Here is a 23,027-nt window from a genome sequence, read left to right on the forward strand (position 1 = left end):
CATAGCATAATCCATTGCTGTGTATTATGATGTATCAAAGAATCTCAGTCATTTCTTTTGGGTTCTTTCATTTTTGCTCGGGGTCACCACAGCAGATTCATCGTGGATCTGCATGTTGAACACGTTTTACACCAGATGTCCTTCCTGACACAGCTCCAGATGTAAAAGGAGAATAATATCACACCACATTATATCAAACGTATTGTTTCAGACTGTATGGTATTAGATCATATCATATATTGTATGATATGAATTCACACTGTATTATGTAGCTTGTTGAACCATGGTTTGCATGAAATTGCACAAACAGTGCTATATCATTTTGCGCCATACAGGATCATATGATATATTGTATCTTACCATTGTGCAGAATAATGTGGTATTTCATATTGTATTTTAGCATGGTGGCACAAGCAGCTAGTATGCTTGTCTCCAAATTAGAATTAGAAGGTCCCCTTTTAAAGCCCACCCATGCCTTAGTCTCCACATCTGGAGTTGCATCAGGAAGGACATCCAGAATAAAACATATGCCAAATCCACTGTAGTGACCTACAGTAAAAATTTGACAAGCAAAAACAAAAACATGCAAAAAAATATTGCATTATTGTAACATATCGCACTGTACTTTAGCACAGCAATCTATCACAACACACTGCATTTTATACAGTATAATGGCTGAGTGGATCCATGTCATTTGATTGGTGCTTTGGATGTCATGTGACATGGATTATTCATCCCATTTGTGTTGCGTTGCATTTAGAGTGCAATTTGGTTCTATTTAGAGTGCAATTTGGTTCTATTTAGAGTGCAATTTGGTTCTATTTAGAGTGCAAATTTGGTTCCATACGTTTGGTACCATTGCACTCTGCACTGCAAACACACACACACATGCATGCACGCTCGTGCACACACACACACACACACACACACGTACCACTGAACTCATAAACATTCATTATTTGTATTGTATTGTATGTCATATCATATTCTGCATTGTGTTGTATCACATCAGTCTGTCACATTTACTTGTATCATATTGTGTAAATAGACACAAATATTTGACAGTCTAACTATTAAGATATTATACTTATATGCTGTTTTAGTTACATTTATACACAGTTCAACTTCATCTGGCCACAGGAAGATGCCAGTCCTTTGAAATTAGTATATCTGGAAGTACACAGAGAAAGTTGTAGAGCACTTTTTAAAACTCTGCTTGTTTTCTGCAAGTTATTAAATGAAATGTGGAAAACTTTTTTTTGTTTGTTTTGTTTAACATAGCCCTCCTGTGGATTCTATTCTGTCTTCATTGTTAATGTTTCAGCACCTCATCATCTCCTGCTGCTATTTGCACAGAAACAGAACAGAAACAGAGCTCAGAGCGGAAAGAATCATTCCTGGATGGATGCAAAGGGTGCAAGCAGCAGTTCCAAAGTAACAAACTAGGAAAAGGAACACAATCCCATCTGCAGGACCGCAGCTTATTAAACTCACACAGCAGCATTTCTGTGTTTATTCCAAGGTGTTTCAGTCAGTCTTCGCAAAATGCAGTGGGATGATCAACGTTACCAAGAGGAAAAAAACAGCAAATCCTTGGTGATGGGGTTTGTTTAATTTATCAAACAATAATCTTCATGAATTTGTTGCAAAAATGAGGGAAAAGTGAAACATTTTACAGATCAGAATCTGTCGTTGCAAAATATCACCAGGGCTGATGTTCATGCAGTTGTACGGCGAGAAATTACACTACAAAAAAAAAAAAAAGCTGTATTCAAAATTCAAGAGGTACAAGCACTCCAAGTGCTCCCTGTCTGCCAGTGATGTGCTGGACGGGAGAGGATGGAGGTTATTTGATCTCCCCCAGTGACTTTAAATTCTCTTCCGGTTCTATTTAAAGAAAGAAAAAGGACACAAGAGTATGTGTTTTCCTCTGTGTTTTGACTTTACACAACAGCCGGAAGAAGTCTGCAGAGTGCAACCACGCCGGAGAACTGGCTCTTTAGAGCACGAAAAACTGGGATGTGGAAAACAGTTTTTTCTGCTTTTTTTTCAAATATTTTTTGCATTTGTGTGTTTGAAAAAAATGCCAACAACTTTGTGCTGTAATGTTAAAGAAGTTAATCATTCACTCGAATTAGCACTAACATTTAAAGGGTTTGTCCTTTCAGCAATCGACGTGCCAAACTAAAGAAGACAGAAAAATCTCTACCAGATTATCCACATCTCACACTGGAGACTCTCAGCTACATTTTACATCTTCTTCTTCTTTGTCAGCTTTTTCTCACATTCATCAGGGTCAGCACGTGGAGCCAACACACCACAATGCTCAGGAGTTTTAGGATCGAGTGTCTTGCTTGAGAATGAATTCTCTCTCACAAGTGTGTATGTTATATACATGAAGGTATAAGTACTGCATTTTCCTTTTCCATATGTTGTATACTATTACACATACATACATATGTCTTTTCTGAATACAACAGAAGTGACTACACACCACTGTGAAATATTGCATAAAAGATCAAAGTGGATTATGTCTTATTCCCAAGTGTTTCTTCTTATAAACAATTATAAAAATAGTTAAAGGCGAAGTAGAAATTCAATGCAACAGAAATCAGTACACTCTAAAAAGACAACTGCTGTTTCAATGAGAAAAAAATGATGTAACAATTTGCAGAGTTTTTTTTATGTTATTTCAACTTTCAACTGAGTTAATGCCACAAAACGTCTATAGTTAAGTTGAAATAACTTAAAAAAATCTATACAAATTGTTCCATCACTTTTTCTCATTGAGATAGCTGTTCATTTTTTAGAGCGTACAGGCATGCATACTCTTTAATACGATCACTTTTACAGCCAGTTTATTTATTTTTTGGACATGTCAGAGGATGGTTCAAGAACATTTCTAAGTCAATGACTAACTCTGGAAGTCACCGCAATCAGTCAGTCAAAAATACAAGTGTGGTTTATGTGATAATATAAGGCTCACTTAAAAAAAAGAGTGATAGTAAACAACACACACCAGTGAGGGAAGCTTCCAAGAGCACAATAATGACATTGATGGAATTATACGATTCTGTGTATGTGAGTTAATAAAATGGGCAAAAGATAACTTTTACCTGTTGTTTAGAGCTTCATGGCAGATTGGTGCAAACTGAAAAAAGACATTTGAGGTTTCAGCTACTGTTTGCCAGAATCCTCAGGAGAGATTTGAGCCTATATTTAAAGTTTTCTGTATATATATATATATATATATATATATATATATATATTATTATAGAGAGAGAGAGAGAGAGAGAGAGAGGAGAGAGAGAGAGAGAGAGAGAGGATGAGAGAGAGAGAGAGAGAGAGAGAGGCATATGTCACATTATAAACTGCAATTCTACAGATTGCAATCGGAGTCTCTACCAGTAGAAACTCGGTTTTATCTTTTCTTACTGTGAGTACTACTTTGACAACATTTGGATCAGAGTTTCTACTCGTAGAAACTGCAACAACACAGATCCACTATACTTGAAAAAAGTAAACATTGATTGGAAATGTCATAACATCCATCCATTGGGAAATCATAGTCATATTTTGTTATTCAGCAACAGTATTGTAGTTCTGCATTATCAAACATTGTGTATTTCAAGTATGTAAAATGGAGCATTTTCAGAAATTTTATATTTTCAACTCAATAATGTAACTTTAGTTACAAGTTCCTCTGAGAACTACTTCAATGATTACATTTCTAAAATCACATCCGCAGAACCTTCTAACTCCAGTGCTGTCTCTGGGCACTTGAAAGCTTCCCTCACGTGTCTAGATTGTTTACTGTCACTATATTATGGAAAGGAGACTGCTCTAAACTAAATGACCAAATCCTAAACTGTAAAAAACAACTTTTGTTTCAACTTAAAACTTAATGGCCAAGCTGCCTTAAAATGTTACACTATAGAAAAGGTTAGTAGAGGTAACTTTTAGAATGATTCAACTACTGCAGCACAGTATCAGATCTTTTCATGTCACTGTCAGGAACAATTGATCTTTGGATTTGTGCTGAGTGACACATATTCCAGAAAAACAAAATGTGATGTGCTCACACATACACACAAAACAGGTCATTTCATATATCTGTCATTGTGTGCTTTAACCTGTAACCCTCACCACCCATGGTTTTGAACTGAAGACTTTCTCGTTGTGAGGCTGGTGGACCACCAGAGCACCACTGTGCAGATATCAGCAACAAATACAAGAATCCAAATAAATGTACCTCAGTTGAACCAACTTAAATGAATTGTTTCAATTGGTAACATCTAATTAAGTTTTTTGAACTTAACTTTGATCAAACTTACTAACTTAAGTTCAAACAACTTAATTCATTCAGGTGTTACCAACTGAAACAACTTGATTCAGTTGGTAACACTTGAATGAATAAAATTCTTTGAATTTAAGTAAATAAGTTAGATTGACACGCATATTTAACTTATCAACTTAATTTCAAAGAACTTAATTAATGTAGGCATTACCAATGGACACAATTCAATTAAGTTGGTTCAAGTATTTTATTTTTTCACTGTACACTCTAGAAAAGAAACTGCTGTCTCAACGAGAAAAAATAAGTTAAGTTATTTCAACTTTCAACTGAGTTAATACCACAAGACTTCCCTAGTTAAGTTGAAATAACTTTAGTTGAGTTGAAATAACTTTTAAAAAGTCTATGCAAATTGTTACATCACTGTTTCAATTGAGACAGCGGTTCATTTTTAGAGTGTACCTGTGCACCTGTTTATTTGTGTATGTTGTGGAGTGTTGTTTATTTATATATTGTTTGTTTTTTCTGGATTAAATGTCTCTCAGCACAAATCTACTGATGTATCATTTGTGACTATGATGCAAAAACACATGATATTGTGTCGGCTCAGTCATTATAAAAGTTCATTCAACTTAAAATTTTAAGACGCCCCAGACCCTTACTTTTTAAGCTAAAATAAAAAGTCTTAAAGAAAACAGCGCACTATTTCTATTACTGAAAGGCATCACACCACAATATATGTGTACAAGTAAATTTACTCATCAGTAATAGAGTTTTTGACTCTGTGTGACTTCATCATGACATTTTTGTGACTTCATTATTATTCACACCAAACAATCACAAATACATTGCTGATCAACATTGCTTTAGATCGTCCATCTAGGCTTCTTGGTTGTTGAGATATCCAAAAATGGTGTTTTGTTGTTTGTTTGTTTGTTTGTTTGTTTGTTTTGGACTGTGATTTCCTTGACCTTAGACTGATCTATGCCAAAAATGTAATCACCTTGAGCTACTGACCCCAGGAATATCACCACAAAGTTTTTTGAAACTCTGCCCAACCATTTTTGAGTTATCTTGTCTACAGACAGGCACATACACAACATGCCAGTAAAAACAATAGCATTTTAGCACCACTTTTTTTTTCAGTACACAGTGTCATTATGCATTGGTTTAAATTAACTCCATGAGTTATTCAGTGATTTGGAAATATTCATGTGGCTGTTCCATGAGTTACAAAATGGCTGTAAAAGTGATGATTTAGGTGTTACAGCATAATTGTACTGCTGTTTTTTCAAAAGTAGGTCAGTTAGACATTACTGAAAAGTGATGTTATTTGACATTTAAGTGATATAAAACAGTTACTGTTATTGTATATTCTATTCTACGTATATAAATTTGATATTGGTTGACCCCCCCCCCCCCAAAAAAAAAAAAAAAAAAATCCCTCCTGACAGACAAACACAACTTCTCTACTAAAGCTTTAGTCGGAGGGATGTAATATAGTGATTTTAAGACTGTGGATTTTTTCCTACTTTTTGTTTGTTCCAACAACCAATGACACCAAGTTTAAATCACAGCATCAGTTTTTAGAGTAACACACGAAAAAAAGACAACAAAGCAAAGAGAGACAGTGAACCAAAATGAAAACATGAAGGTGTCTTAAAAAGGTTTTCACAACCCCCCCACCGACACACAAACACCTCTCTCTCACACACACACACACACACTGTCCCTGAACGCCTCTCTATTTTTATTATTCAGGACGTTTGCGCTGTCGTAAGATTTATGAGTTCTCTCTTAACCCAACAGCGTGCGCGCGTAAAACCACAAAGCACCGTGAGAGCTGCTGGAATGAGGATGAGCTCCGTGTAGGTGGAAGGTGGGAGTCTGAAAAGTGTCTGTGTGCAACTTCTCCTTCAATCCAGCCTTTGTGCGCTCCGCAACGACGCGCAAACTGCGCCTCAAAGCTTGATTACTCATTAACCCAGCCGTTAATCAGACGCCCTTTTTTTCCCGACCTGTTTTTTTTCCCACAGAGCAGCAGTGTGACGTGGACAAGTAAACCTGGAGGACTTGCACAAACATGCTGGATGGCAGATGGCGTTTATTTCTTATTTTTCTTGGATGGCAGAAGCGCAAGGACGACTCCGTGCTGCACACTGAGTCACGGATATTAGGTTTCACCACTGAATGGAAACCATCTTCATTTTTTCCCTCCACATTGTGCAGGACTTCAGGCATGCACGGTGGCATTAAGGGATTTTCTTTAAGTTTTACATCATAATTGAAGCTGCTTTGCTGTGAGGACATGATTTATTAAAAGAAAAAAATATTCTGCTTCCCTGAAGGAAATCCATTTTACGCATTTGCGACATTATCTTCACAGCGTTATTATTTTCCTGTTTTAATGTTGCTGTTTTAATGTCTGTCCTATTCAATGATGTGTTACCCTCTGATGACATCATTGCTCTTCTCGCAGTATGAAAACGTGTAATTGATTTAAATTACTTTGCACGCAGGCAAATTAATATTTCACCCTGCATTCATGCTTTATTTTCTTGGTAGAGAAAATGTGGATAAAACTTATTTGCAATCTACTGTGTGTTGCTGCTTAACTGCAGCCACATCCATTAATCCTCATTAATCAATAAACTGTAATTCCAGCGTCATGACTTCATCATTTTAACAACTACATTATTATTATTATTATTATTATTATTATTATGCACACAAATCAGTTAAATTATAAAGTAAAAGTGCTAAAATACGCCAAAAATTGATTTTTTTTTTTTCAAATCCAGCAGGACAACACAGAGTTAAATTATTAATAACGATTAACGTGCTGACAATTGCCTTTTTCTAAATAACTAAACGAATAAATAGAAATAAAACACACTGATAATTAAAATATACTAATAATTTAATCGGCATCAGCCCAATCTGATTGGTTTATTAGCATAGCAACAGATCAATATTTAAATAAAATAAAAATGAGCATTATATTCTGGCAACTATCGCTATGGAAGATTATATAATATATATATATATATATATATATATATATATATATATTCTATATATATTATATATATATATAATATATATATATTATATATATATATATATATATATAATGATTAAAAAAACATCTAGCAATGTCTTTTATTCGCAACGAAATCACCTCGTCACAGCAAAGTACATAAGTTTAAACATTAAACTATTGGCAATTAATTTTGTCTACCTGGAAATAAAATGAAACGAAATAAAGACACATTTTTAATCTTTATATCACTTGAGCTCATTCTTTTCACTTTGGAAGATGCGCAACGCGCTTTGGGTTCAGCGCCATTACGCACGCTGTGGAGGCTGCGTTCGAGCTGCAGGTCATCACAAGCAAAATCAGGACAAATATATATATAAAAGCAGAAAACTGCGACTCACCGAAAGACCTTGTTCTTATTCTTGCTGTTCTGATGGAACAAATCAGCTTCCAGAAAGCTTCTATGAAGAGCTGCTACAGCAGAAGACAAAAAAAAAAAAAAAAAAAACAGAAAAAAAGAGGAGAAAGATGAAATCAAAAGCGCTGAATTTCTTATAGTTCAAATCCAAGCAACCGCTGCTGGCCTCAAATTATTCCCGGTGAAATCCCGGAAAAAAGCAGTTAGCAGTAGAAGAACGGATGGAGAAGGGTGGAGTGAAGTGTTATTGATTGTGCTGATCAAATTACACATATTCACTTTTTCTTCTTTAAAAGCGGCTCAAATATCCAAACTGAGAAAAGGTTTTATGTAAAGGAAGGAAAAATACTTAAAAAAAAAAAAACCCTACTGTACGCAGTATATCAAACGGAAATATATGCATAAGTAATTTAAACGAGGTCTTTTGAGACATTATACAAAAAACAAAAAAAAACAAAACATAAATCAATCATTTAGACGGAGCTTAATCAATAAGCAGAAGCGCGCAATTAGATCTTAATTATCATATTAACAAAAATGCAAAATAAAGTCAAACTTATTATTTTAAAACACTTTTGATTGCATTTTAACTTTTAATCCACCGACGAGAATAAACCTGTTATGATATTAAATATGTAAAAACACACAAAAAACAGTATCTAATATATAACAGTAATAAATCAGTCATAATCCAGAGTAATGTCAGGAGCATGGGAGTCCGGGTGAGTCCGGTCCGGTTCCGTGCGCACTCAGGGCCGGTGTGCGCGCTGGACCATCGGCGGCCGCGCGCTTGAGTAAAACGCGCTCGTGTTTCGGCTCCTGACAGCATTTCCTAAACACATAAATCAACAGCAAGGATACCCGACCTCCAGCCGGCTCCCTCCTCTGCTATTACTCCTATAAAGTTATTTATTGTTCCGTCCGCGCACTCACGCACCGCGCTGGCTGCCGTCCATCCCCATCGCAGCGGCCCGGCGGTCCTCCTACACGCGCCCCGCTTTCGGCCTGGACATTTGGAGTCTGGGAGCAGGACCGGACCAGTCTAAAGTTCCCCAGAAAGTGATGCATGCAAGGGGCCGACTAGCTTAGCCAGCTAGGCCCGTAGGCCGAGACAAAGAGGGGAGGGAGGCCGCCTCCGGAGTCCACAGAGCTGCTGAGACAGACCTTTTTTTTTTTTCTTTTTTTTTTTCTTTTGCGTGGAAGAGGCGGTGGAGACAAAACCCACAGCTCTGAGATCACCAAACAATGTTTTTGCTCAGTTTGGATGAAGTTAAAGTTTGCAAAGAAGCAGCAGCAAACGTGAGAGCTTCTCTTGATGGAAGCAAGAGTCTGAAGCTGCAGGATTCAACTAAATGCATATTAAGAGGTGGAACAGCAGGTTCAGGCTCCTGGGAACAAAAAGTCAAAGTACATTGACTCAACTAGCAGGGCACTCAGACAGCACATGACCCTGCCAACACGGAGCAAAACTTACAAATTTGGTGCTGCCATTAAGATTTATTGTTGGAAGTGACATCACTCCTGTGAAAAGTGTTACAGATCCAAATCCAGATCCGGATCAGGATCAGCCTGGAGTCACACATGACGGTTGTAATGTGAAGTGACAGGTGGAGCCTATATCAAGGAAAATCCTGATCCACAATCCAGATCTGAATCCGGATTCTGGATCAAGATTTGTACCTCGAAAAATCAGTGGAGTCTTCCGTGCCCTAATATCTATCTGTGGTGCAAATTTGGTGAGAATCTGTCAAGTAGTTTTGACATAATCCCTCAAAGACTACATCAAGGAAAATCTTGATCTGAATCAAAACTTTCACCTCCAAAAATCAGTGGAATCTCCCATGCCCTAATATCTATCTGTGGTGCAAATTTGGGGAGTATCTGTGAAGTAGTTTAGACATAATCCTTCAAAGCCTATATAAAGAGAAATTTTGATCTAGAATCCAGATCCAGATCTGGATCACATCCAAAATTCAGTGGAGTCTTCCATGCCTTAATACGAGGTCTATTAGATAATAAACCGACCCTTTTATTTTTTTTTAACTATATGGATTTGATTGACATGCGATTACACCAATTATGCTTGAACCCTCGTGCTCATGCGTTTTTTCGTGTCGGTGACATCATTTCCCTGTGGGCAGGCCTTGAGTGAGATGTGGTCCCACCCTCTCGGCTGAATTCCTTTGTTTCACACGCTGCTCAAGACGGCGCGTGTTGCTTTATCAAAATGTTTTCTGGACCTGTGAGGAATATCTGAGTGGACACTATTCAAGAAATTAAGCTGGTTTCGGTGAAAAGTTAACAGCTGATGAGAGATTATGGGGTGTGTCTGTCGCTGTAAGGACTTCCCATGGAGCGGGATGTCGCGCAACGCTTCCAGGCGCCATCGTCAGCCTGTTTCGACCTGAAAACATCCTAATTTAAGGCTTAATTCACCCAGGACGTTGTGAGAGAACAGAGAAGATTCAGAACAGGCCGGCATGAGGACTTTATGCGGACATTCCACTGTTTAAGGACATTTTTTAATGAAAGACGTGCGCGCAAATTCGCCGAGTCGTTTCTGTGACGACTCGGCGAATCTGTGTGCGCCGCGACAGGAAGAACACCTGCGTGTTGAAAACCATTTGTAAAATTCAGACGGCTTTTGATGGCTTTCAACAAGGTGAGTAACTGAGAATTTGCGCATGTCCAACTTGTCCGTTAAGGTTTCCAACGGAGGTGTTTTTCCTGTCGCGACCTGACATGTATATATGTATATATATTCCGGCCTGACATGCGACTCTGCCTGCACGTCTTTCATTACAAAATGTCCGTTAACAATGGAATGTCCAAATAAACTCCTCATGCCGACTTCTTCTGAAAGTTCTCCATTCTCTGACGACTTACTGGGTCAACAGAGCCTGAAATGTGGAAGTTTTCAACTTGAAACGGCGAGACGCTGCCGCCTCAAAGCGCAGATTGCCGTCAGGCGCCGTGGGCCATCCTTACGGCAACACTACCAGACCAAAATCTTTCATCAGCCGTTAAAATTTTTACCAAAAACCAGCTAAATTTATCGAATGGTGTCCACTCAGTTATGCCTTACAGTTTTGAAAAAATTTTGATCAAACAAAGCAGCAGTCTCTGAGCCATTCCTAAACAATGAAAAAAATCGACGAGAGGGTGGGCGACTCCTCACTCAAAGACTGCCCACAGGCGTGAAAAAACTCTTGCATGCCCATAAGGGTTCAAGCATGTCTGATGTAATCACACGTGATTCAAATCCATATGGTTTTTGAAAAAGATAATAAGGTCAGATACTTTTCTAATAGACCTCATATTTATCTGTGGTGCAAATTTAATGAAAATCTATGAAGTAGTTTTGACATAATCTTTCAAAGCCTATATAAAGAGAAATCTTGATGTAGAATCCAGATCCAGATCTGGATCACCTCCAAAATTCAGTGGAGTCTTCCATGCCCTAATATCTATCTGTGGTACAAATTTAATGAAAATCTATGAACTGGTTCTGATGTAATCCTTCAAAGCCTATATAAAGATAAATTTTGATCTAGAATCCAGATCCAGATCTGGATCACCTCCAAAATTCAGTGGAGTCTTCCATGCCCTAATGTTTGTCTGTGGTGCAAATTTAATGAAAATCTATGAAGTAGTTTTGACATAATCTTTCAAAGCCTATATAAAGAGAAATCTTGATCTGGAATCCAGATCCAGATCTGGATCACGTCCAAAATTCAATGGAGTCTTCCATGCTCTAATATCTATCTGTGGTGCAAATTTGATGAGTATTTTTGTTTAAGAAATTATTCAAATGTTAGGGGGGGGGGGGGGGGGGGGGGGGGGGGTGCCTATATTGTAAAACAAGGGCAAAATAAAATCAGCATCAACTTAAAATCAGGATCCACACCAAAATTTTCCTCAAAATAACACTGATCCTCCTAAATGGTTTTGCAGATTGCCAAGAAACATTAAAAAATTGATCAAGACATGACAAATTGCACATATCCTCTAAATGTTTCTAAAAAGTCTTGAATCAACATTTAGACCCATAAAAGGCCAAAAGAGAATGTTTTCCTTTACTTGATAACTTTCACAGTCTATCTGAAGTTATTTTGATTAAGTCTGATGACAAACCAACAAACACGCTGATGAGGGTTGAACTAAACCAATATTTGGATTTTCAGATACTAAACATTTAGTTCAGTAAACCATGTGTTCACTGCGATTTTACTGCTTTTTGCTGCAGCTGAACTGCAAAGTGTGTAGAAACTGTGATCAGAATGTTATCGTGGCTCTCTTATCTGTGCACAGTCTGCTGGTGCCGTCACTGGTCTGCTTCAAAACCCCCTCCCCCAGCTGTGCATGACCCAAAAGTTTCATATTGCATTTATGCTTCCAGGCTTTGGATTCTTTCACCTGAGAAACACAAATGCAGCAAAACTGATCTTAACTTGAACTATATCTCACACCTGAGTGTGTATTACTTCATAAAATCTGCAGAACTGCAATAAAATTACAGTTTTGTTGTTGTTGTTTTGCACAGCACTAAAAAACAACAAAAACTATACCATAATTCTCTAAAACCCCAAATCTGTATTTCTGTTATGTTAGTGCTGTGAGTGAAAAACCCCAAAACCACAGAATTTTTTAATGCAACATGTAAAATTACCTGAAGAAGATATGCAGTAAGATTTTTATAGGAAAAAATTGCATTTTTTTTTTTAGCATATTAGAATTCCTATTACTCACAATGAAGGCACTTAGCTCATGCTAATGTTAGCCCATTAGCATTGCATTATGTTACGTGAATGCATTTTCTCAACATTAGCCTCTTAGCATTGTGTTATGTGACGCCTGTTGCAATCATGTTATGTGATGTCAGCAAGGTTTCATGCTAACTTTAGAGTGTTAGCATCATGTTATGTGGCACCAGAGAGTTGCCATGCTAACATTAGCCTACTAATATCATGTTATGTGATACCCACTATCACTACGTTTAACAATGCCAGTTTCATGCTAACTTTTGCCCACTAATGTCACGCTATGTGATGCTAGTGACTTTTTTTTTTTTAGATATGTGAACAATTAAATCCATTGTGAATCTCCACTTTAAGGCACTCCTATCCCTCTGGGTCTCAACCATCACAAGTACTATGTATTTTTAAGCACATTATATATCTCACTGCTCACAATGGAGGTACTTAGCTCATGCTAATGTTAGCCCACTAGCATCACATTATGTTACTCAAATTAGTTTTCATATTAACATTAGCCTCATAGCATTGTGTTATGTGATGTCAGCGAGGTTTCATGCTAATTTTAGAGTGTTAGTATCATGTTATCTGACACCAAAGAGTTGTCATGTTAATGTTAGCCTGCTAGCATCATGTTATCTGATACTCACGAGCACTATGTTACACAATGCCAGTTTCATGCTAACTTTAGCCTACTAATATCATACTATGTGATGCTAGTGACTTTTCCAGACACATGAATGAGTAAATCCATGGGCAAATCGCCACTTTAATGCACTCCCCTCCCTCAGGAACTCAGCCACCACAACATGTATTTTTGTAAATACATAATCTCACTGATCACAATGAAGGCACTTAGCTCATGCTAACGTTAAGCGTGTTTGTCAGCCCTTCACATTGCACTACAATAAGCTAGCACCAAAACAATTACACAAGATATTATACAAAGACTTTAACTTGATTCAATAAGGAACAGTGCTGTACCACAATGTTGTGATTTTCCAAATATGAACTCTAACTGAATTAAATGTGTATAATTTAGAAGGATTTTGGAAATGTTTCTCAGTATTTTCCCAATAACTGTTCCAAGGAAAAGCTGATGATTCAACAGATTCTTGCCAAATTACTGGCTTGTGTTGAACTTTTTATTTATTTATTTTTTTATTTTTTATTTTTTTGGTCCAGGTTTGAATAATTTTGAGAAACTGTGCAAACGAGGTGAAACCTAAAAACAAGAAGTGCACATGTTAGTGCACAGTTTTTACAGCCTCTATGCAGAGATTCTGGTAATTTGCAGTTGTGAAATATAAAAAATAAATACATTCACGTTTTCCACAGCTTGTTACACAAAACATTTTGTGAGCAAAAAAAATAAGCTTCTTAGAGCTCGACTCACCTTTGACTATCACTTTGATTGACAGAAATAACTGATTGTAAAATGAATTTAGTAGTGGAGAAAATGCAAAGAATCTTTCAAATAATGATGCCAGTATGAAACTTGGCAGAAACATTCTTGTCACATTTTTCTGGTGAGCCAAGTGAAAATCCAAAATGGCTGTCAAATTTCTGTCCAAAACTTCATTTTTTCCATATCTCTGAAGAATATTGATGGATATGAATGAATATTGGGTCTATTATTTATTAAAAATCTTATTTTGGCATTAATTATCCCTCAAGACACCTTTCAGTGCCTAAAAATGATTATAATGTGTAAATATTCATATTTTCATTGCATTTTTTTCTGCATGAATTAACTTTTTCTTTTTTTTTCTTTTTATGTGAGCTAACACTATATTAATAATTGGCATTAAAACTGGACAAAAAATACAAGGATCCATTTTCATTTTAACATGACAACATTTAGTCTTTATTCATTCATTGGGCGGCATGGTGGCTTAGTGGTTAGCATTGGTGCCTCACAGCAAGAAGGTCGTGGGATCGCCTCCCACCCTTTCTGGTGTGGAGTTTAAATGTCGTCTGCATGGGCTTCCTCCGGTGCTCTGACTTCCTCCCACAGTCAAAAACATGCTTATTAGGGTCTGCTCCTTTCTCTGCCCTGACCAAGGCAGCATCTCTACATCTGGAGTTGGTCCACGGACTGTGGCTGCCCACTGCTCCTAGTGGTTGGATCTACCATTTCTCACGGCATATCGTGATTCAGCATCACAAAATATACATTAATCTAGTCACAAAATTTGACTCATTTCATGACAGGAGCACGAAAAAAAAAACTGGTGAGACTGGGTTGTTATGGTTAGGGGTAAAGTTAGTAATAGTAAAATAATAAACAGGTTGGATTGTATTGAACTGTAATTAGGATGGGTTAAATGCAGAGGACAAAATTTTGTTATATGTATGTGTACAATGCCAATAAAGGCTCTTTTTCTCTTTCATTATTACAATATTAAATAGCATAAATTTAGTTGATGAAACTTAGGATACCTATTTCAGCTTATGCCATTTGTTTCCATGTTCAGTCACTGACTAGTTACAGACATACCTCAGAAGATTATCATGGGTGACATTTGTTTTACAGTCACATGCTTTTTTTTTTGTGCCTCCGTCACAAAAAGCGCCCGATTTTCGTGACACATTTTTCTTATTTTTCTATTTTTAATCCTCCCCTTCTCTGATCTCGAACCATTTCACTTTCAATTTATTTTCATTTATACAGTGCTAAATCACAAGGTTGCCTCAAGGCGCTTCACACAAGTAAGGTCTAACCTTACCAACCCCCAGAGCAACAGTGGTAAGGAAAAACTCCCCCTGAGGAAGAAACCTCAAGCAGACCAGACTCAAAGGGGTGTCCGTCTGCTTAAGTGTCAACCATAAGTGTCTAACCTCCCCTAACCCCAATCATAACCTTCTAGACCCCTACATTCCATGCCCTGTCACAAAATGAAATTGTGTCCCCATTACAAAAAGTAGCCCATTTTTGTGCCCCCATCACAAACCCATAGATGAATGTACTTTTCGTAATGCTGCCACAAACTGCTGTAAAAAACATACAATTAGAAACTGCAATCATTCATATATGTTGTTTCATTCATGAGCTACGTCAAATTTTCATTTTCACCATTGTTGGGGCAGCCATCTGGAAAAAAATGAGAACCACCGTAGATTTTTTGCTTGACTCTAATCTTGTCAAGTTCGTCAATATTTCTTGCCATATTTCATGCTTGTATCATCGTGTCAGTGATTGTCCTCAAAAATGAATGAATGAATAGAGCCTTTATTGTCTTTGTAGATAGACATACATACATACATACAATGAAATTTGTCCTCTGCATTTAACCCATCCTACTTACAGTTAGACGCAATCCAACCACTAGGAGCAGTGGGTAGCCACAGTCCGGCGCCCGGGGACCAACTCCAGATGTTAGAGATGCTGCCTTGGTCAGAGGTGGAGAAAGGACCAGACCCTAAATAAGCATGTTTTTTTTATTGTGGGAGGAAACTGGAGTACCCGAAGGCAGTAAGAATAATAAATGTAATAAACAATGAAATAAACAACGACAAACAGTAGTTATTTGTTCTACTACAGGAAGTTAATCTGTGTGCATCAATAGGGCAACCACCCACACTACAAAAAAATAAATAAATAAATAAATAAATAATCATCAACACACCAGTGGATCCAAACATCTAAGGAAACTCGGCCAGCTCAGTATATTTATAATGAAGCATTCACACTGGATGACACACGAGCGACGACGGCGACAGGTTGCCATGTAATCCCTATGGAAGGATGCGTTGTGGCGCTACAAAAGTTCAAGCGATGCGATGGATGCGAATGAAGCAACGCAAATGAAGCGATTTTGAGCAATTGGCATGTTTGTGGCATCATATTGCACTGCGTTGCCCTCCTCCCCAAGTTGAAAAATCTGAACTTTTTCATCTTGTCGCATCGCGATGGCCAATCAGGGACTGGATATGTAGTGACGTGGAGAGGTCTGGAGTTTATACTTGATGTGGACATGTCCTGTCTCTGGAAGCCAGCCTGTAAGCAGGACTTATGTCCCTTTTGTCTTTTATTTCACAATTATGACAGAGTTTGAGGGGAGAGTGAGCAGCAGCAGCCGCCGTTTTTTTTTTTTTTTTTTCACGTGCGCGTGGAATTGTCCACAAAGATTATTTTATGTATTTATTATTTTTATTTATTTATTAACTACACAGATGTATAAAAAAAACAAACGGTGACTGGTTTATAACACAATTATGACAGAGTTTGAGGGGAGAGTGAGAAGCAGCACCGCAGCAGCCAGTTTTCTTTCTTTTTTAATTGTTCACGTGCACGTGAATAGGACAGGAGGTCCTCAAACTGGGTCCTGGAGAGGCGGAAGTGCCACTCCTGCAGCAAATGATGAATTTGTGGCGTCGCATGGTGTCCAGTGTGAACATGGCTTAAGCAGAGTGACACACCGGGCGATGGTGGCGTGTCCATTGCCAGGTGAGGGATGCGAATTTGTGGCGTCACGTGGCGTGTGGTTTGAACGCGGCAAAAGAGTTTATATTGCGGCTGTCTCCGTCTTTGTCTTTGTAAACAATCACACTGGTCAGTGTGATTGTTGTGGTCAGTAAATGGTTCCAACAGAAATCTAATAAAATCACTAGCAACAAACGCTTTGAGTAATCAGCAGTGTTGCCATAGTTACATTGAAAAAGTAATCCAATTACTAGTTACTCCTTGAAAAAGTACGAGGTCTGTCAATAAAGTATCGTACCTTTTTATTTTTTTCAAAAACTATATGGATTTCATTCATATGTTTTTATGTCAGACATGCTTGAACCCTCGTGCGCATGCGTGAGTTCTTCCACGCCTGTCGGTGACGTCATTCGCCTGTGAGCACGCATTGGGAAGGAGTGATCCCGCCCCCTCGTCGGACTTTCATTGTCTGGAAATGGCGGAATAAAAAGGACTTTTTTTCCATCAGAATTTTTTCAGAAGCTGTTAGAGACTGGCACCTAGAAACCATTCGAAAAATTTATCTGGCTTTCAGTGAAAATTTTACGTGCTTCACAGAGAATAAGGACTTTTACTACAGCTTTCAGGACTGCTTTCAGGACTGCTTTAAGGACGCTCGTTGTGCCGCGCTCCGAGCTGCGAGGACGCGGCACAAACCACTGGATCATTTCTAAACAGATCACTGTGTGGAGCCGGGACCATCGTGTGGTCTTTCTCTGGTTATCACAAGAGCTGGACATCAGCCATTTTCTGGCAGATTTCACTTTTAACAAGAGATTTTGTCATGGAAAGCCGCGCGGAGGCTTCGCGCGTCACGACCGATTCGCTGATGAAGCGAGACAAAGGAACACCTCCATTTCGGAGTGTTAGAGGACAAGTTGGGACATGTCTATCTCGGCTTTCAGTGCTTACCAGTCGAGTGAGTATAAGAGAAATTGTGGAGAGCTGGACATGTCCCAACTTGTCCTCTAACATGCCGAAACGGAGGTGTTCCTTTGTCTCGCTTCATCAGTGAATCGGTCGTGACGCGCGAAGCCTCCGCGCGGCTTTCCATGACAAAATCTCTTGTTAAAAGTGAAATCTGCCGGAAAATGGCTGATGTCCAGCTCTTGTGATAACCAGAGAAAGAGCACATAACGGTCTCGTATCCACAGAGCCATCAACTTAGAAATGATCCAGTGGTTTGTGCCGCGTCATTGCAGCTCTGAGCGCGGCGCACCAACCGTCCTTAAAGCAGTCCTTAAAGCTGTAGTTAAAGTCCTTATTCTCTGTGAAGCCCGTAAAATTTTCACCGAAAGCCAGATAAATTTTTCGAATGGTTTCCAGATGCCCTAACAGCTTCTGAAAAAAATTCTGATGGAAAAAAATTCATTTTCATTCCGCCATTTCCAGACAATGAAAATCCGACGAGGGGGCGGGACCACTCCTTCCCAAGGCGTGCTCACAGGCGAATGACGTCACCGACAGGCGTGGAAAAACTCACGCATGCGCACGAGGGTTCAAGCATGTCTGACGTAAAAACATATGAATGAAATCCATATAGTTTTTGAAAAAATAAAAAGGTACGATACTTTATTGACAGACCTCGTAACTTAGTTACTTTACTGATTACTCAATTTTAAAATTAACAAAGGTAGATTACTATACTTTATTAGTTACTTTTAGCAGCTGCCAACAACACCTCCCCCCGCTACCTCAACATGAAAATGATACCCGTTTTGCCAATCCTCACTTTATAGTCACCCTTTCTTGACTTCCATGAAAATAAATACTTGTTTTATTAAAAAATAGACATCTTTCTTGACCTCATATTTAAATATTGACAACACTGTAATGGTAAAACTTACAATTTCTAACCTACATTTTTTATTAATGTAACTATTAAATTCTATCTAACATTTTTCTAACATTTAATAATAATAATAATTATTATTATTATTGATATTATTACAAGTAGTATTTATTAGTTGTAGTAATAGCATGAAAAAATGTCTTCAAGAGTGGACCTTTAATCTAGGGCTGTTGTAGCATGGATTCACCCCTGACTTGTTGTTTAAGCAGAAGAATGGATAACATTTATTTATGCAGAAAACACGACCAGATTGACAGGTAAGAAAGTTTTATTAGCGGTTTAGCGCGCTGAAAGTGGGCAAAGTGGGCAGTTCAACCGAACGCTGACTTCCCCCTGCTCATGCGCTGCAATCGACCAACAATACAAAAATAATAGTGATGCACAGTGACTCTGAGAAGTAATTTTAATCTGATTACTGACTTGGAAAGATTAATGCGTTAGATTACTCGTTACTGAAAAATTAGATTAGAATAACGCTTTACTGGCAGAACATGCAACAAAGCATTAACAACTTGTTTCTACTGGATTCTCCACGCTTCTGCTCAGGGTCGCCACAGCAGATCTAGTCTGGATCTGCATTTTAATTTGACTCACGTTTTACACCAGATGCCCTTCAACAGGTCCCGATGTCGAGGGGAATGAGACCCAGGTGATGCTGAACAGGGGATGTTATTGTAAGATGTGATAACCGCTTGCTCCACCTAGATGCAAGAATGCATTAATATCAAAACTACACTTTGAAATATTAATGTTCAGAAAAACTGCATCTGCTGTTGGTACATTGTTCATACCTGTGTATTTCCTTTTCAGCATTTTTTTTTTCCAAACTGTTTTCTCTCATACTGCACAATTTCCAAAGGTGAGTCAAGCACTTGGAGACTCGACTACTAATGATGTTTTAATATGACGAGGTTGTAAAAACAGCTGAATTTGTCCAAAGTGTCACTTTGTCAGCACCTTTTTTAATGTTTCCTGTCTGATTGTCCACAGATGCAATTTAGACCAAATTAATAGAAATCAGCTCCTTGACCTTCAGTGTATGACTCTAAAAGCACTGCTGTAGTTTAATTTTATATACAACAGTTTTTCCTTAACTATCATGTTGCCGTGGTGACCCACATGGTAATTTTAGCTCATGTAGTCAAGTGGACAAAATCCACATAAATGGTTCCATAAACCCCATGAAGAAAGAACTGAAGTTCCAAATTCAAATGACCTTTTACAGCAAGCAACAATACTTAAAAAAGAAAACAAAGACAAAACTTTAAAGTTCCAAGTGCCCCACCTCTAAGAAAACAAATGTTGGACACATTTTCCCAAATGCTCACATTACCTCCGTGTGTATTCTATTTCTGTCGTGTAAGTGATCAAACCTGAGCTACGTGTCAAAGACAAGTTATCTGGTTACCACCTGACAGAGGGGGCGGGGCTTATAGCATCACTGTTGTGTGTTTGGTTGTGATGGCAAAAACTCAGAAAGTGGTTAATGGGTTTCAGTTAAGTTTTATTCTTGGGTCAGAGAAGAAAGAGTAAATTTTTGTGCTTGTTAAGATCTGTCACCAGTTAATCCTTTTATCGTTTCCTTATTTTCTATAAGCAGTTGTCTGCCTGGGTGGTTGCCATCCTGCTTTTCCGTGGTGTTGTGGATAAGGAAGATGTGGTACTGGCGGATGCTCCCAGATTTGACTTGAATTCTTTCATGAAAAGCACCCCATTTTTGTGACATAGTTTTTTGTTTTGCTATTTATAATCCTCCCCTTCTCCGAGCTGTAACTATAACTATAGCGCAAGTGTCTACCCTCCCTAACCCTAACCATAACTCCCCAGATCCCCTCGTCACCCCACATTTTGTGCCCTTGTCACGAAATGAATTTGTGCCCCCATCAAGAAAAGCACCCCATTTTGGTGCCCCCCATCATGAACCCATAGATTAATGTACTTTTTGTAATGCCGCCATGAACTGCCATGAGACTGGTTGGGTTGGAAATAGTAAGATAAAAATGTAATGCAATGCTAAAATACCCTTAGCTGTATGAGCATTGTGTTCTTTGTAATTTGCAGTTGTTTAATTAATTATTAAGATCCTACTGTCTTAGGTACAATTTGTACATGTTTAATAAAGCCTCTCTATTAATCAATCAGTCAATCAAAAACAATATTTCTGTTTTAACAGCTGTTGTTGTGCAAATCAAGGAATATTTGTAGATCACCCTCTGTGCATTTGCAAGTATTTAACTCCATAGGAAGTTAGCTTTGAGTGAGTGGAAGTTAGCGTGCTCGCTAACATCTGTGAAATGTCTTGTAAATGACTCCAGAGGTGTTATCAGTTTATAAAACAATTTTTACAGTTTTAGAAGTGTTTATTTCTTGCTAAGTTTTACATAATATATGACAAAGAGGATATATTTACACAAAACCAAAACTGAGTTTTGCAGCTAGCTACCAGCCTGTGATGTCACCATGCTAACATCCACAAAATGTCTTGTAAATAAGTTCAAAGGTGTTATTAGGTTCCAAAAACAGCATTTTTAGTTTTACAAGTGTTTATTTCTTGCTAGCATTTACATAATATATGAGAAACATGTATATAAACACACAAAGCAGTTTTGGAGAAAGCAGCCACTGACGACACGGTGTAGCTCTACTCTGATTGGCTGTCATGTCCACCACTCAAAAACAAAGCTGAACAGATTGAAACAGAATGTGACATTTTAACCTCTTAAAATAGGTCAAGGTTAGTCATCTTTGAAGTTGTCCAAGGTCTGAGTCCCAAGAATGTTCCCTGTCAATTTGAAGAGTCTGGCAGTAATAAGACTGGAGTTATGCTGAGCACAGACAAAAAGCCTTCTCAATATCTGATGGCCATATTTGATGGTCTTGTGAAAAAACATGCCAAGAAAATGTGACTAATTTTGTGATGGGAGCAGGACAAACAAGCATGAGACTGGGCTGACCAGGACCCTGTGATTAGCAACAAGCAAGCAACAAACAAGTAAATTCCCTGTCTTAGTTTTAAATTTTTGAAAGCTAAAAAATGCCAACATAGCCAAAAATAGGGGGTTCACTGGTACTCACCTAGATCTATCAGAACCCAAGACTACATAGCTGAGCATGTCACAGTTTTTACAGAATTACTTGTGGAAGTTTAGTAGACTCACTGACTCCATTAATCCTTGCCAATTAAAGGGAAATATGAAAACTTAGGTCCAAAAGCTCCTGATTCCACAGCAATGTTGAGATGGAACTTTATCCCCAATTTTAAGTAATGCAAAAGATTGAGAAACTGCCGTTTGGTCTTTCTTTCATAAAATGCCATCACTGTGATGCCTCTGCAAAGATCAGTCAATGTCTATACGTTTGTCTCCCAAAGGCCATTTTTCATCGACTCCATTTGAGGATCTGCTTGGCCTTGAAGTTTAATGAGGGTGAACGGCCATGCTGCATCATCACCAACACAACACGGCTCACCAAATGGGCAAGCGACAACAAAGACGCCTCGGCAACACATTTCATCTCCTCCCGTCCCTCTCTGGCTGGATGACACACAGATTTCAACAGCGTTTTTTTAAAGACACAGACAGAGAACCGTTTCTGCTGCTGCTCCAGTAAACCTGGCTCTCAGAGGGACGCGTAGACAGAGTTATGGGTTTTTGGATTGTTGCCTACGTTCTGCAACAGTCGTTTTCACACATAGATGATGGAACGTTTGCCTTATCTTGACGTTAAATGACCTGCTGAGTTTCAAACACGTTTCTGTTTCACTGCAAACATTTGCTTCGATGTGACTCCACCGCTGTAACAAGTTATTTCTTAACTTTGGCAAAAATGTAGGCATGTTCCTTGCGAAATACGTTAACCCTCTGGGGTCCAAGAGCATTTTTTGGACAGTTCACTTGCCTGGCATAAATGTTTTATTATTGCTGTTAACAGCTCTCCCTGCATCCCACAATCAAGTTTTATGTCTCTTGTTTTTCAGGACAACCTGTGCTTTCAGAATATATATGCATTTGTTGTGTTTTATAAGTGTAATAAAGGTTTACAATCAAAAATAAGGAAGGAAAAAATAAAGTGGAAAATAATTTTCCACACACATTTATTCAAAACACAGAGCAAACTATAACAAACAACTGTTTTGACACTTTATAAAGGTAATTTGAGGTCTTGTGTGGAAGACTGTACAACAAAAATGTTCAAACAATAATTT

At 38.1% G+C, this 23,027-nt stretch overlaps 1 protein-coding gene across 1 annotated transcript in view; it reads right to left on the minus strand.

Moving 5' to 3' along the window:
• LOC117528301 (homeobox protein Hox-B3a-like) overlaps positions 1 to 23,027 on the minus strand; it is a 135,084-nt gene that overhangs the window by 37,371 nt on the left and 74,686 nt on the right. The window contains 1 exon segment of the mRNA XM_034190915.1: positions 7,736 to 7,808. Coding sequence (XP_034046806.1) covers positions 7,736 to 7,808 — 73 coding nt within the window.

The sequence above is a fragment of the Thalassophryne amazonica genome, chromosome 16 (genome assembly GCF_902500255.1).
Source record: "Thalassophryne amazonica chromosome 16, fThaAma1.1, whole genome shotgun sequence".
Lineage (NCBI taxonomy): Eukaryota > Metazoa > Chordata > Actinopteri > Batrachoidiformes > Batrachoididae > Thalassophryne > Thalassophryne amazonica.